Source organism: Rhinoderma darwinii, chromosome 2 (assembly GCF_050947455.1).
Source record: "Rhinoderma darwinii isolate aRhiDar2 chromosome 2, aRhiDar2.hap1, whole genome shotgun sequence".
In the NCBI taxonomy this organism is placed as follows: Eukaryota; Metazoa; Chordata; class Amphibia; order Anura; family Rhinodermatidae; genus Rhinoderma; species Rhinoderma darwinii.
Window position 1 is genome coordinate 339,432,105 of NC_134688.1, and position 17,218 is coordinate 339,449,322.

The 17,218-nt window shown below is 40.1% G+C and overlaps 1 protein-coding gene across 1 annotated transcript in view; it reads left to right on the plus strand.

The window, feature by feature from the left end:
- LOC142741277 (polymeric immunoglobulin receptor-like) overlaps positions 1–17,218 on the plus strand; it is a 134,752-nt gene that overhangs the window by 62,232 nt on the left and 55,302 nt on the right. Inside the window, exons 5-8 of the mRNA XM_075850672.1 lie at positions 2,577–2,906; positions 5,402–5,728; positions 5,815–6,126; positions 6,226–6,298. Of these exons, the coding sequence (XP_075706787.1) occupies positions 2,577–2,906; positions 5,402–5,728; positions 5,815–6,126; positions 6,226–6,298 (1,042 nt within the window). The remainder of the gene's footprint in view (positions 1–2,576; positions 2,907–5,401; positions 5,729–5,814; positions 6,127–6,225; positions 6,299–17,218) is intronic.

Genomic DNA, 17,218 nt, shown 5'->3' on the forward strand with positions numbered 1-17,218 from the left:
CATTTGTACCATTATATGACATTAGTTCTTCCCAGTCTATATCCTGAATTGCAGCCCTCATCCTGGGGAAATTGGCCTTCTTAAAATTCAGTGTTTTTGCCCTCCCAGCCTGTGTTTGTTTTTTACAGTATATGTAAATGTAACTACAGGGTGGGCCATTTATATGGATACACCTAAATAAAATGGGAATGGTTGGTGATATTAACTTCCTGTTTACGGCACATTAGTATATGGGAGGGGGGAAACTTTTCAAGCTGGGTGTTGACCATGGTGGCCATTTTGAAGTCGGACATTTTGTATCCAAATTTAGTTTTTTCAATGGGAAGAGGGTCATGTGACACATCAAACTTATCGAGACTGTCACAAGAAAAACAATGGTGTGCTTGGTTTTAACATTACTTTATTCTTTCATGAGTTATTTACAAGTTTGTGACCACTTATAAAATGTGTTCAAAGTGCTGCCCATTGTGTTGGATTGTCAATGCAACCCTCTTCTCCCACTCTTCACACACTGATAGCAACACCGCAGAAGAAATGCTAGCACAGGCTTCCAGTATCCGTAGTTTCAGTTGCTGCACATCTCGTATCTTCACAGCATAGACAATTGCCTTCAGATGACCCCAAAGATAAAAGTCTAAGGGGGTCAGATCGGGAGGCATTTCTTCTGCGGTGTTGCTATCAGTGTGTGAAGAGTGGGAGAAGAGGGTTGCATTGACAATCCAACACAATGGGCAGCACTTTGAACACATTTTATAAGTGGTCAGAGACTTGAAAATAACTAATGAAAGAATAAAGTAACGTTAAAACCAAGCACACCATTGTTTTTCTTGTGAAATTCTCGATAAGTTTGATGTGTCACATGACCCTCTTCCCATTGAAAAAAACTAAAGTTGGATACAAAATGTCCGACTTCAAAATGGCCGCCATGGTCAACACCCAGCTTGAAAAGTTTCCCCCCTCCCATATACTAATGTGCCACAAACAGGAAGTTAATATCACCAACCATTCCCATTTTATTTAGGTGTATCCATATAAATGGCCCACCCTGTATATTGTGATCAATGTTACCAAGTTTTTCACGAACATTGACATTCCCAACAAACTCTGCATTATTAGAAATGACTAGATCCAACAGTTTCACCTCTAGTTGGGTCTTCCACAAACTGGCCCATAAAATTTTCCTGCAACAGCTTGAGGAAATGTCTCCCCTTGGCAATTGAAGCCGAACCATGACACCAATTAATATCTCGGTAATTAAAATTTCCCATTATCACTACAGTACCCGCCTGTGCAGCCGGCTCCATCTGTTTATATAGCTGACCTTCCATCTCCTCAGTGATATTGGGGGTCTATAAATTACACCAAAATAATTTTTTTCAGTGTTTACCTCTCTTTGTAATTCCACCCACAAGGTTTCAACCTCCTCACAATCTTCACCCACTATTGTCTCTTTCACACTCGCCTTCATATCACTTCTCACATACAGACATACACCACCACCTTTCCTATTTGTCCTGTCTTTCCGAAACAGTGTAAAACCCTGTAGATTTGAAGCCCAGTGATGTGAAGAGTCTAGCCAAGTTTCAGCAACACCAACTATATCAATATAATATCTAAATATTATGAAGAGGGGGACAGAAATAACTGAACAAGTGCTTTAAGAACACTTGGGTAAAACCCATCTGGTCCCGGATCCTTATTCACATTTATTTTATTTAATTTAGCTTGGATCATATCTACATTCAGCCAATTCAGTATATTATTTGATGTATTTACAGCACTGGCACCGGCTACATCAACTGCTCTTTCTTCTGTTGTATATACAGAGCTAAAAAACACATTTAGTTGATCTGCCTTCTCTTGAACCCCCGTGACCTACTCTCTATTACCACTTTTTAGGGTTCTTACATGTTCAGACCTTGACTTTTTTGCATTTATACCCTTGAAGAATTTTTTGGGAATTGTTTTGCTATCATTTGCCATCGGCCCTTCATTTTATATTTTTGTTGATTCTATTACTTTTTTACAGATTTTATTAAGCTCTTTTTAATTTTCAACAGGAAGTTGTGATCAATGTTTGCCATGTTATAAATACAATCAAGATGCACCCCGGTCACCGATTCTACAAGCTTGCTAGCTCACATTACACTTGCTACTACTCCCCTATGTACTGTTAGTTCAGTCCTACACAGTGCTTGAATCAGTGCCAAGGCTATTTAATTACTTTATTAACTAAAACGTACCCTAAACTGACACAAAAAAAAATATATTTATCTATTTTTTTCTCTATCTGTACCTACTGCTGATATGAGAAGGGTGGAAGCAAAGGGCTGCAGTAATTGTAGTGGGTGTACTACTTTGCCCCATATTGAAATACATACAATGTGTAGCATGCAAGTTAATGAAGTTAGTAAACATGATAGTGCACACACTTTTAATTCTAGTTAAAAAACTTGAATTCACACACTGAGGTGCATATCCTGAGTGGATTTTAAGTGCATTATTGGAGGTATGCCCTGGTTTGTAGTTCATTATTAATAGTATTCTGTTTGCTTATTCACATATTTCCATGGCAGACTCAGTCATTCCAATTGAGGCAAAACTTATCTATGGTCAATTGAGGGGAGCAGTGAACTTCCAGTGTGAATTTGGAGATCAACCTGCTGCACAAAGAAAATACCTGTGCAAAATAGAAAAAACTGGCTGCAAGAATATAATTGACAGTTCAGGAGCAATAGATACTGCATACCATGGAAGAATCCTTCTGCAGGGCGATGAAGGACCAGCAACTTTTACTGTCAAAATGATACAGTTGAGAAGTGAAGATTCTGGGATGTTTGTGTGTGGTGTGGGTAACTATGGAGTAGAAGGAGACACTATCGATTTTGATTTGAGGATCAATGAAGGTAAGCAAAATATAAATGATCCTTCTTTTTTAACCAGTTTTTCTGTTGTCAAATAGTGAACCTGAATTCTCTCAAAGATAGGTTGATATGAGTGAAGGCCATTGTATCCATTTAATCATGCCAGATAAGTGCTCATATAATAGTTAGAAAGTCGACGTGTACCTCCGACGGAAAGCTGTGAACAGGACTTAGTGTCCATATAGTAAGAACATCCATGGAGGCCACATAAAGGTACCAGTAATAATATCCATATAATAGTGCTACTTGTGTTTTTGTTTAATCAGCTGTATAGATTTCTTTAATACCTTCCCAACATCCAGCGGATGATCATAAGTCGAGCATGTCGGATGTATGAAACAGTCGACACTTTACTGCAACGAGCGGTATCCCGCACGTTTAACCCCTTAGATGTCGCGTTCAATAGCAACAATGGACCTCCCATGCGTATTTTACCAGCTTAATAGAAGCCTGTAAAAATCACAATATACTGCAATACATTAGTATTGCAGTATATCGTGCAAGGGACCAACAATCACTGATACAAGTTTCTTAGAACAACTAATAAAAAAGTTAAATACAGTTAGATAAAGTTTTTTTTTACATATAAAATAAAATAATGTATTAAAAGTTTAAAAAAAAATACCTTTTCCCATTTTCCCCCAAAAGCAATTGTAAAATTTTGAAAAAATTAACACAACTGGTATTGCCGCGTTAGTAAGTTCAAACTATCAAAATATAACATTATTTAACGTGCATGGTGAACGTCGTAAAAAAAAAAGTAAACCGCCAGAATCACTGTATATTTGAAGAGTAATATGTGGAGGACCACCTATCACACAATGCTGTGAGCAACAGATCACATTGGTGTACACCACCCATAAAGGTATATGTATGAGGAAGGGGAAAGAGGGAAAGAGTTATGTGATCTAATAATATTTAACTTTTATTGTTATACATTAAAATAGACAATTACACTAAAAGTCCAACGGTGCAAACTGTGTGAGTGACCCCCAAACTCACATACCTTTGGCCTTATAATGTATGGTAAATTGATGGATTGTTATGTTATCAGTTATGTTCAAGTAGGAAGCACAAAAATTTCTGTGCTGCCAGGGTAGCAAGCTACACTATGAGTCAAATTAAATTTATGTTATCAACAAAGCCGGTAGATTATATTGTAAAGCTGACAGCAACAACTACTCTGTGGGTAACCACAGAATAGTGTGCTGTTAAGCAAACACAGATGGGCATCTGCGCTGTCTGTGTAATCGGGTAGCGCAGTTGTGATAATTTTGACCTACCGTGCCGTTAGATATAATATAAGGTTGTGACAGTGCAATAGATCAGGGCAATATTTGCCAATTGCACTGCCATGCGATTACACCACGGCACAGTGTGAACATGAGCCTACTGACTGCACCCTCACGCTGGTGCCTCTGTGTGCCAGAGCAACAGCGTGGGGAGCGGTGTGTGGCTGCACTGCTGTCAGTTGTGTATAAGTAGAAAACAATAACTTCTGTGCCGCCAGGTAGGAAGCTACACAGTAATTCAATTTAATTATATCTATCAGTAAGGTCGGCAGATTAGTTTATAAAATAGACAACAGCAGTTAATCTGTGAATTCACATAAAGTATTATGCTGTATGGCAGAAACACTTGTGTATCTGCGCTGTCTCTATTAACAGACAGCGCAGTAAAAGTGATTTAAACTTGCTGTGCTGTGTAACATGATTACAAATTGTGACAGTGCAAAAAGTCAAGGCAAATGTTGCCAATCGCACTGCCACATGATACTGCTACAGCACAGTTTGAGCAAATAGCAGGCAACTGTACCCTCACGCTGGTGTCCCTGTGTACCAGAGCAGCAGCGTGGGGAACAGCTGTGACAACCCTGCTGTGACCGCGCTCAGCTGTCAGCTGAGAAGCGGTATCGATACGCCGTCCCGAAGTGAGACTCTGCTGTCAGCAGAGTCAGACCCAGCTTTGCACTGAGTCTCAGAGCAGAGCGGCAAGAGCTCCTGCGCTGAGATGTCAGGGCAACCCCGCAGGACAGTCAGTCCTGCAAGGCAGTTGCCACGCTCTACTCCCGGAGGTAAACGGGGTAGTAGCAATAACAGGACCGCACGGCCAGAAGAAGCCAGAATGCTGGCGAAACGCGCGTCGGGTGCTTAGCACTTTTAAATGTCTCCTGGTGCAACACATGGCCTTAGTTGCCAGGAAAAGTGTCTAATTGTATAATTCGATGTGCCAAATCTATCATATAAAACTAAATTTCTTCTGGCAGCCTTGTCTAAGTTTACATTGTATTAAACTTTGACAGTATTAGTAAATCTTCCCCATTGTGCACACAGATAAGGCTTTGTAAATAGGCTAGTCACTCAGCTACTGATTATAATGTTTTTCTTCCAATGCAAAACGACAAAAATAATAAAAAAGTACATCCACAGGTTCATGATCACTAATAAGTGATGTGATGTGATATTTCTCTTTAACAGACACCGATATTCCCCAAGGATCTAGATCACTGTCAACAAGATTGAACGGGTCAGTGTCTGCTCAGTGTAACTACAATCCTAAAAATAACTACACTCTTAAATTTTGGTGTAAATGGGAAGATTCAGTCTGTAATCCACTCATAAATACAGATGGTTACGTCAAGGATGTTTTTGAAGGAAGGCTTATAATTCATGATGAACCCACAAATGGCACTATGCAGGTTCTTATGAACCAGATAACCAAAAAAGATGAAGGCTGGTACTGGTGTGTGATGACTGATGGAAAACACGATCAAACTTCAACTGTACAAATTAAGATTTCTGAAGGTACAAGACCTAAAATTCAACATTTCATGACTTTCCATTTACTCCATTTACATGTATTACTGTTATTTTTTTAAATATTTTTTTAGGAAACCCTGAAGGATTATCTGGTGGTAAAACAATGTATCTAAAAAAAGGGGAAACAGCTAAAATCCCATGCTCCTATCCATGTAGATATAAATCCTTTGAAAAATATTGGTGCAAATGGAATAACAATAATTGCAAATATGTAACTACTAATGCTGATGATGATGATAATGGTCTGAGTGTATCATGTGAGACCCAGGAATTGGTCCTTACCATTGAATCAATATCTCAAAAAGACAACGGATGGTATTGGTGTGGTGTAAAAAAATCTGGACGATATGGCGAAACTATAGCGGTACAAGTTATAGTGGAAGGTCAGTTTTTATTATCGAGAATCAAATTTTGAGCATGTTCTTGTCAGATGGTATGTTCTCAAAATGTATGTTCAAATAATTGTTTTTTTGTTATACTAGAAGCAACCAGAGATGTTTCTGATAATAGGCTGCGTGTTAAATCACTCGATGCGAATGTTACCCCTCCTCCCAGGTTAGTATTCAGTACTGTTTCTGTAGACAGTTATTTACTGATGACATTACGGGAGGATTTTTTTTACTATTATCTGTATTAACTTTTCACATTTTAGGCTTCATTATTACATTACATAATTTTGTATTAAAGTCCCAAAGAAATACACTAAGGCCTTTTTAAAGGGAAACTCCGGCCAAAACAAAGCTTTCCCATGTGTACCATTATGGTATTCCATGTGTTAGTCTCTCATCTGTTATTTTTGCTTCTGCTTCTATCTCTATAACTCAGACTGGGATAGTTATTTAGCAGCAGTGTGAATCCGGGCTCGGTGACACACTTTCTCTACTTGATTCTATGAAGATCTATGTGTCACCCATCACAGACTTCAGTAGTTCCTGTACCACACTAGTCTGGCACAGGGGGGGGGGCAGAAACTTCTATTATCAGCTACCACTGATACTTAAACAGGTTCCTATCACACAGGTATAATGTAGTAGAATGTAGTGCAGTCTCCCTGTCTGTATTCTTATGGTTTCTCAGCTTATTTAGGAATATAGGGAGAATGATAATTACAGTGTCCCCCAGCATGCAGAAATGGTATGGTCTTTAGTTAGTCATGTGAAGCTGTGCTGAAGCATCATGAGATTGATAGCAAAGTAGAGAGGAAGGGAAAGCTGGGGAAATCTAAGAATCAAGATATAGGCATTTTTAAAGGACAGACGAGGAACCAATTAAAAAATGTATAGAGTGATTTATTATTATTATTTTTAATTAATTTTTTATTATCTATTTTCCTAAATTACATACCATTCAATCAGAAAATATAATACAAAAACATAAAAATGTATCAACAAGAATCAATATATCTGTACGTATTCCAACCCATAACCCAACCCCCCCCCCCCCCAATTCAGTCAACCAGGAAGAAGAGGGACACCCCTACAAGAACTGGGTGAACCAAATTTTCCATCTTTCCTGAAAGAGAACCGGGTTTCGTAGTTTATCAGTAGCTGCAATCTTATTTATCAGAAACACCCAAGAAGATACCCTAGGTGGTTTATGACCCTTCCAATTTTGAAGTATCAATTTCTTTGCTAAAGCAATCCCTAATAGAGCCAAATTATTTTCTTCAGCCTGACCAACCAACCTTTAATCTGACCCCAGAATACACAGTATAGGATCCGGAGCTACCTTTACATCAAAGCAGAAAGAGAGATGTGCCAAAATATTTTGCTAAAAGCGATGTAATTTATGGTACCTGCAGAGAAGATGCATTATATATGCTGAAGAGGTAATAAAATGGGGGCAATTTGAATTGGCTTCGATACCCCTCAAAAAGAGTAGTTTTCGAGTAAAATATACAATATAAAATATAAATAATTGAGATGAACGTAACGAGGGATTATGGTTAATTTTACATATGGATTTTAGAGCTGCCATTCAATCTTCTTCTTCTGAAGTGTAGAATGTGGTACACAGTCAGGTTGGGAATGCAAACATGGAAAGTTGTTTCCACTGGAGGTCTTCTTTAAAACATAAAGTATTTACATGCTAACTTCCATTACATATCCACACAGCAATTAAATGAATCCTCATTCGGGGATATGGGACGGAGACATGCAAATTGTTCTCTTGGTGGCCAACTAAACATCCAAATCAGCTGGTGTATAGCACAGATATTGCTTTATAATTTACCCCTTCCGAACATCCTCCGTATATATACGACGCTGTCGGGAGGTGCTTCCCGCAAAGCGCCGTATAGGTACTGCGCAATGGAAAACGGTCATCGGTGCCAATTGCACCGTGACAAAGTAAAGATGGCTGCTGTCCCTGACAGCAGGCTATCTCTACTATTCACCCAGGGTGCCGTTTCAGCCCCCCCCCCCGCATCGGTGATCGATGCTATTGGTCAGTCAATTCTGAACGGCCAATAGCAGGCATTTTTGTTAAAACTGCCCTGGAGTCACAGGGCACAGTTAGACAGTGGCGATTAGTGCTGTCTAAGACAACACCCATCGCCATCAACGTCACCTAGGGAGGTGGCAGTGATGCCACCTCTAGGAGCGCTCTGATTGGTCAGTCTGTAATGACCGACCAATCAGAGCATCGGTGGGTGTTTTGAACATCGAGACGGCTCTGCACGCCGCCATTCTAGTTTGAGGCAGCGTGCAGAGCGGTTGAGAGACTGTTTGCTGTGGCTTTGCTGGGATTTGTAGTGCGATCTGCGCTACTTTGTATAAAAAAGTGCCCTATCTTGCTACTTCTGTCTAATCATCAGTCTTTTTTTTTTTTATGATCAGACAGATTTTTTTGTCCCTTTCCCTGTCCTTGGGCCTGTCCTTGTCCCTGTCCCAATCCACCCCCTCCCTGTCCCAATCTATCCCACCCCCTCCCTGTCCGAGTCCTGTGCCCACTGAGCGCTGATCAGTGACTACCATCACTGATCAGCATCTGTGCTCAATTTTTGGCACAGGATTTTTTTTTTCATTTGCACCATCTCCCTGTGTGCACCCTGCGGCCACGAAGTGCTGGTTAGTGACCGCCATCACTGATCAGGATCCGTGTTTTTTTTTTCCGCAGGTTCTTTCTTTGTGCCTTTTTTCACCCAAACCAATTACCTGTGTGTGTCCTGCGACCGCTGAGCGCTGATCAGTGACCGCCATCACTGACCGGCATTTGTGCTCAACTTTTGGTCCATGAATTATTTTTTTTTGTCATTTTTTCCAATTATAAATTTGCACCATCTACCTGCCAATGACTGCTGATTAAAGTTATCAGCATCTGTGGTCATTTGTTGATGCAGGTTTTTTAGGTCTTCTTTTCACCTAAAATTTAAAATATAATATTAGTTAGGTGTAGCTAGTAGGTAGAGAGTAAGGGTTGCATACGCCAGTGTTAGAAACGTTCATTTAGTTTTAGATCTAGATAGATATATGTAGCAACTTTTTGTTTAGAAGAAATTTACCGTAGTTCAGTTAGACTACAGTTTTTTTTAGTAATAGATAGCGTCAGTTACTGACTGACATTCATTTGTTTTTTTACTGACGTTCGTCCAGTAAATTTTTAGAGCCTAGTTTTACTGTAGCACGTTAGACTACAGTTTTTTTTAGTAATAGATAGTGTCAGTCAATAGATAGACGTTCAGTTTTTTGTTTTTTAACTGACGATCGTACATTAAATTATATTCTTTTTTTTTTTTCCTTTTCTTCTTTTCTCTTCTCTTTTTTTTTTAATAAAAAATTCTTATCTTCTAATTTCTGTTCACTATACATGTGTAAAAACACTACACACACACCCCCCCCTGTGTAAAAATAAAAGTTAATTACACGTGTAAAAACACTGCACAACACCCGTAATAAATCAAAATGTCTCAATTGTCCAGAAGGATGTATTCAGTCGAGGAGGCATACGCCATCATTGCCTCTGACACGGATTCGGCCAGCGAGGGAGACGAGGAATATGCCCCACTCCTTTTAATTTCCTCCTCTTCCTCCTCCTCCAGTGATGAGGAACCCCCCCAAAGGCGATCCAAGAAAGCAGCTGAGGCAACCTCAATGATTGATCCCGTGTGGACTCCACTCCCCGAAAATTATGAGCCTCAAATTCCTGATTTTATAGGCAGCTCAGGAATTCAGTTTGAGACTGAAGGCCTCACAGAAATTGACTTTTTCAAGGTCTTTTTCTCTGAGGAGTTTGTTAATTTAATGGTGGCCCAGACGAATCTGTACGCCCAACAATTTTTAACCCAAAACCCCACTTCATCATTTGTTAGGTGGACCCCAGTAGATGCAGTGGAGATGATAACATTTTGGGACTTGTGCTGCATATTGGACTAGTGAGGAAGCCAGAGGTTAGGCAATACTGGAGTGCGGATATTTTGTACAACACCCCAATTTACCGTATGGCCATGTCCCGGACTCGCTTTGACCGTCTATTTAAAATCAGGCCACTCATTGATCATTTTTGCCCCAAATTTGCACAAGTGTACACCCCCGATAATTATATTTCCATAGACGAGTCCCTTGTTCATTTTAAGGGGAGGCTTAAATTCCGCCAATACCTGCCCAATAAGAGGGCAAGGTATGGAATTAAATTGTACAAACTGTGTGAGAGTACATCTGGGTATACACACAGGTTTAGGGTTTACGAAGGGAAGGACTCTATTATTGAACCCCAAGAATGCCCCCCGTCCTGGGAGTTAGTGGGAAAATAGTGTGGGATTTAATACACCCATTGCTGGACAAGGGTTATCATCTTTACGTGGATAACTTCTATACCAGCATCCCACTATTTAGGTGCCTTTCTGACAAAAGTACTGTAGCATGCGGTACTGTGCGCAAAAATCAGAGAGGCCTCCCTAAAACACTGCTTAGCCAAAGCCTCAGAAGAGGTGAGAGCAGGGAACTATGCAGCGAGAACATGCTGTTCGTCAAATATAAGGACAAGAGGGATGTCCTTACATTGACCACAATTGATGGCAGCAGCTGCACCACTGTCCCTGAACTAAGTACCACCACAGTGACCCAGAAACCAAATTGCATCCTGGGCTACAATAAGTACATGGGCGGGGTTGATCTCTCTGATCAAGTACTGAAGCCTTATAGTGCCCTACGGAAAACAAAGACATGGTACAAAAAGCTGGCCGTTCACATTATACAGATGGCATTGTATAATGCCTACATACTATCCCGATGTGCTGGCCGGACAGGGACATTCCTTAACTTTCAAGAGGTGGTGATCAAGGCACTTCTATTTGGGAACCAGGCAGGGGAGGGCCCAAGCACATCTGCTGGTAGCGATGGTCCACGTATTGTACCAGGGCAACATTTCCCCAATGAAGTGCCCCAAATTGCAAAGAAGGGAAGGGCACAAAAAAGGTGCAGAGTGTGTTCCAAAAGGGGAATAAGAAAAGACACTATTTACCACTGTGAAACCTGCCCCGAAAAACCAGGCCTGTGTATCAAGGATTGCTTCAAAGAGTACCATACATCCATAAATTAGTAATTTCATGCTTCATTAACCCCTTTATTATACCAAAAGCAACATTGCGTCCACACATATCCAGCTACATCCTAGTTCCAAAAGTCAAATGGAGTTTCTCAGCCCTGCCGTGTGTCCAAACAGCCGTTTATGACCACATGTGGGGTACTGTTTTACTCGGGAAAAATTGTTTTACAAATGTTGTGGAGTTTTTTCTCCTTTAGTCCTCGTGGAAATGAGAAAAAAATTGCTAAACCTACATTTTCTTAGAAAAAAATGTAGATTTTCATTTTCACTGCCTACTTCCAAAAATTTCTGCAAAAAACATGTGGGGTCAAAATGCTGACTACACACCTAGATAATTTCCTCAAGGGGTGTAGTTTCCAAAATGGGGTCACTTTTGTAAGGTTTGCTCTAGTTTGGCCCCTCAGGTTCTTTGCACATGTGACATGGCCTCCCAAAACCATCCCTGTCAAATTTGAGCTCCAAATGGCGCTCTTTCTCTTCTGAGCCGTGCCGTGTGTCCAAACATCCGTTTATGACCACATGTGGGGTACTGTTTTACTCGGGAGAAATTGCTTTACAAATGTTGTGGAGCTTTTTCTTCTTTAGTCCTCGTGGAAATGAGAACAAATTAGCTAATCCTACATTTTCTTCAAAAATTGTAGATTTTCATTTTCACTGCCTACTTCCAAAAATTTCTGCAAAAAACCTGTGGGGTCAAAATGCTCACTACACACCTAGATAATTTTCTCAAGGGGTTTAGTTTCCAAAATGTGGTCACTTTTGTAAGGTTTGCTCAAGTTTGGCCCCTCAGGTTCTTTGCACATGTGACATCGCCTCACAAAACCATCCCTGTCAAAATTGAGCTCCAAATGGCGCTCTTTCTCTTCTGAGCCCTGCCATGTGTCCAAACAGCCATTTATGACCACATGTGGGGTACTGTTTTACTCGGGAGAAATTGCTTTACAAATGTTGTGGAGCTTTTTCTACTTTAGTCCTCGTGGAAATGAGAACAAATTCGCTAAACCTACATTTTCTTTGAAAAAATGTAGATTTTAATTTTCACTGCCTAATTCCAAAAATGTCTACAAAAAAACCTGTGGGGTCAAAATGCTCACTATACCCCTAGATAATTTTCTCACGGGGCGTAGTTTACAAAATGGGGTCACTTGTGGGGGGTTACCACTGTTTTGGCCCCTCAAGGGCTTTGCAAATGCGACATGACCTCTGCAAACTATTCCTTCTAAATTTGAGCTCCAAAAGCCAAATGGCGCTCTTTCCCTTCTGAGCCCTGCCGTGTGTCCAAACAGCTGTTAATGACCACATGTGGGATATTGTTTTACTTGGGAGAAATTACTTTACAAATTTTGTGGTGCTTTTCCTCCTTTAGTCCTCGTGGAAATGAGAAAAAATAATGCAAACCTACATTTTCTTTCAAAAAATTTTGATTTTCAAGTTCACAGCCTACTTCCAATAATTTCTGCAAAAAACCTGTGGGGTAAAAATGCTCACTATACCACTAGATAATTTCCTCAAGGGGTTTAGTTTCCAAAATGGGGTCACTTGTGGGGGTTTCCACTGTTTTGGCCCCTCTGGGGTTTTGCAAATACGACATGGCCTCTGCAAACTATTCCTGCTAAACTTGAGCTCCAAAAGCCAAATGGCGCTCTTTCCCTTCTGAGCCCTGCCGTGTGTCCAAACAGCCGCTTATAACCACATGTGGGCTATTGTTTTACTCTGGAGAAATTGCTTTACAAATTTTGCACACTTTTTCTCCTTTAGTCCTCGTGGAAATGATAAAAAAAATCTAAACCTACATTTTCTTTGAAATAATTTCGATTTTCATTTTCACGACCTACTTCCAATAATTTCTGCAAAAAACATGTGGGGTCAAAATGCTCACTATACCCCTAGATAATTTCCTCAAGGGGTGTAGTTTCCAAAATAGTGCAATTTGTTGGGGGTTTCCACTGTTTTGGCACCGCAAGAGCCCTGCAAACTTGACATGGTGCCTAAAATATTTTCTAATAAAAAGGAGGCCCCAAAATCCAGTAGGTTCTCCTTTGCTCCTGAGGCCTGTGCTTCAGTCCATAAGCACATTAGGGTCACATGTGGGATATTTCCTAAAACTGCAGAATCTGGGCAATAAATATTGAGTTGCATTTATCTGGTAAAACCTGCTGTGTTACAAAAAAAAAATGAATTAAAATTGAATTTCTCCCCAAAAAATTACATTTGTAAATTTCACCTCTACTTTGCTTTAATTCCTGTGAAACGTCTAAAGGGTTAAGAAACTTTCTAAATTCTGTTTTGAATACTTTGAGGGGTGAAGTTTTTAAAATGGGGTGACTCTTTGGGGGTTTCTAATATATAAGGCCCTCAAAACCACTTCACAACTGAACCGGCCCCTGTAAAAATGGACTTTTGAAATTTTCTTGAAAATGTGAGAACTTGCTGCTAAAGTTCTAAGCCTTGTAACGTCCTAGAAAGATAAAAGGATGTTCAAAAAATGATGCCAATCTAAAGTAGACATATGGGGGATGTTAATTAGTGACTATTATGTGTGGTATAACTGACTGTCTTACAAGCAGATACATTTAAATTGAGAAAAATGCCAAGTTTTTCAATTTTTCGCAAAATTTTGGTGTTTTTCACAATTAAATACTGAACATTACGAGCACATTTTGTCAAGTTGAGCAAGTCCAATGTGTCACGAGAAAACAATCTCAGAATCGCTTGGATAGGTAAAAGCATTCCGAAGTTATTACCACATAAAGTGAAACATGTCAGATTTGAAAAATGAGGCTCTGTCAGGAAGGTCAAAAGTGGCCAAAGCGGGAAGGGGTTAAAGAGCCATTTACTATAACTTGTATAAAGCTACCTTTGGCTTATTAGTATTCATTAGTGGATTTCATCCCCCCAAAAAATGTCATCTGTCCTGAAATTGTTCCCCTCTTATGTTTTATTCATGTATTCCTAAATATATCCTTATTGCATGAATAAATACATACAGCCACAACATTAAAACCACTAACAGGTGAAGTGAGTAACTTTGACTATCACATTACGATGGCAATTGTCAAGTAATGGGATATATTAGGCATCAAGTTAACAGTCAGTTCTTGAAGTTGATGTGCTGCAAACAGGAAAAATGATGTAAGAGTCTAAGTGACTTTGACAGGGGCCAAATTCTGATGGCTAGACAACCGGGCCAGATCATCTCAAAACAGTAGGTTTTGTTACCAGTATGCAGTGGTTAGTACTTGCCAAAAGTAGTCCAAGGAAGGACAACCGCTCCTTCAGTTACAGGGTTATGGGCATCCAAGGCTCGTTGATGCACATGGAGAGGTAAGTCTTGCCAGTCTAGTCCAATCCCACAGAAAAGCTACTTTAGCACAAATGACTGAAAAAGTTAATGTTCGCTATGGTAGACTAGTGTGATAACACATAGTGAATCGCAGCTTATTGTGTTTAATGTTGCGTAGCCAGACTCATCAGAGTGCCCATTCTGACCCCTGTCCATTACCAAAAACCCCTACAATAGGCATGTGAGCACCAGAACTGGACCGTAGTGCAATGGAAAAAAAGTGGCATGGTCTGATGAATTATGTTTTCTTTTACATCTTGTGGTCGGGTGGGACCTGGTGCATCAGTTACCTGGGGGAAAAGATGTCACTAGGATGTGCTATGGAAAGAAGGCAAGCCGGCAGTGTGATCCTCTGGGCAATGTTCTGCTGGGAAACCTTGGGTCCTGGCATTTATGCGGATGTTACTTTGACATGTACCACTTACCTAAACATTGTTGCAGACCAAATACACCTCTTCATATTCCCTAATAGCAGTGGCCTCTTTCATCAGGATAATGCGCATGTGGACTTAAATATGGATGCCTCAATGAGTCAGCGCTGTTTGAATACCTACATAATATTAGACAACATTACCAAAGTAAGCTTTAAAAAAAAAAAAAAAGATGCTGGAAGTAATTGTAATGCCAACAGGAGCAGGACATTTGACGACTCTAATTAGACTCATAATTGTAAAGGATCTGCCAGGCACAGCTTCTGTATCAACGCCCATAGGTAATCAGTCTGCACCTGCTTCTATGTCTGTGAGACTGACTCCATCTTCCACCACTCAGGATGGCAGGCTTAGGAGTGGGAGAGCCTATCACAGCCTGGCCAGACGGAGCTAGCTCCTGCCCTCTGTCTATGTATACCTGCCTTTCCTGTTCCTCCTTGCTTGTGATTCTTCTCTGTTGGTTTCCTGGCCCTGTTGCAGCTTCTTGATCTACTTGTCCCTGCTTCGTATTGACCCTGGCTTACTGACTACTCTCCTGCTCTGCGTTTGGTACCTCGTACACTCCTGGTTTGACTCGGCTTTTTCACTACTCTCCTGCTCTGCGTTTGGCACTTCGTACTCTCCTGGTTTGACTCTGCTCGTTTACTACTCTTGTTGCTCACGGTGTTGACGTGGGCAACTGCCCCGTTTCCCTTTTGTTCTGTGTTCCCTTGTCTGGTTGTCTGTCGTGCACTTATTGAGTGTAGGGACCGTCGCCCAGTTGTACCCCGTCGCCTAGGGCGGGTCGTTGCAAGTAGGCAGGGACTGAGTGGCGGGTAGATTAGGGCTCACTTGTCTGTTTCCCAATCCCTGTCATTACAATAATGCCTTGAGCTGCCAGGCCACTAACTAGAAGTACATATATTAAACAGGCATTATTATCATGTTTGTGAGCACCAAAAAGAGTTTAGGAACAGCCTCCACTCTTCTGGGAAGACTCTTCAACTCTTCCAAGATTTTGGAGATTGTGGAAATTTCTGCTCATTATCCAAAAGAGCAATTGTGAAGTATGAATACTGGTTAAGAAGGTCTGGCTCGCAATTGCTATTCCATTACAGACTAGATGTGGTCAATGGGTTGAGGTCAGAGCTACTGAAATTCCTACACAAAAAAAACATCAAACCATGTCTTTATAGAGCTCACTTTGCACACTGAGGCATAGTCATATTGGAACAGGAAAAGTCTTTGCCCAAACTGTTGCTACAAAGATAGAAACATACAATTGCCTAAAATGTCTTCGTATGCTGTTTCATTGACATTGCCCTTTACTAAAAATAAGGGGCCTAGCCCAAAACCCTAAAAAACAACCCCAGACCATCATCCCACCTCCACCAAATTTTACAGTAACCAATATGCATTCCAGTAGGTAGCATTCTCCTGGCATCTACAAAATCCAAAATCATCCATCAGACTTTCAGATAGTTAAATGTAATTCATCATGCCAGAAAACGTGTTTCCACTGCGTAAGTCCTTTATTTTTTTTACAAAAACATCAAAGACATTATCCATATACAGAGTGGGGCGACCATTAGAGAAATGGTAAATTACATTACAATGTTCAAATACTGTCCTGTCACAGTTATCTCCACATATTTATTTGATCCATAGCAAAACCCCCACCTCCCACCCCTGTGAAATCTAGAGGAGAAAGAAAAAAAAAGAAAAAATCAGAACGTAATCAATAAGTTATTATCGCCCTATACTCATATCTGAAAATCAACAATAACCAGGGTTTCCAGCAGTCAAGGAACTTTTTAAAAAAATTTATTTTGTGTTGAAATATACTTCTTTCTTTAAATATCATAGAACAAGTTGGAAGTATATTTGAGAACCACAATCTTAAAATTAACAGTTTTGCTACAAAAAGTACCCTTATTATGCCATGTTTACAGCATTTAAATGAATTAGCCTTGTCTAGTTGTATTTTTTACCACTTTTACCCAACAAATATTCCTATATAAATAAAATTCTCAATTGGGAATTGAGCGGACTTTGCCTGTGCATTCAATGCGCGTCTCAAATTAATATATTTAAACAGAGAATATCGGAGCAGGCCAAAATCTCTTTAAAGATTTTTAAACTGTATAATTACCATAGACTCCATAACTTGATCTCATC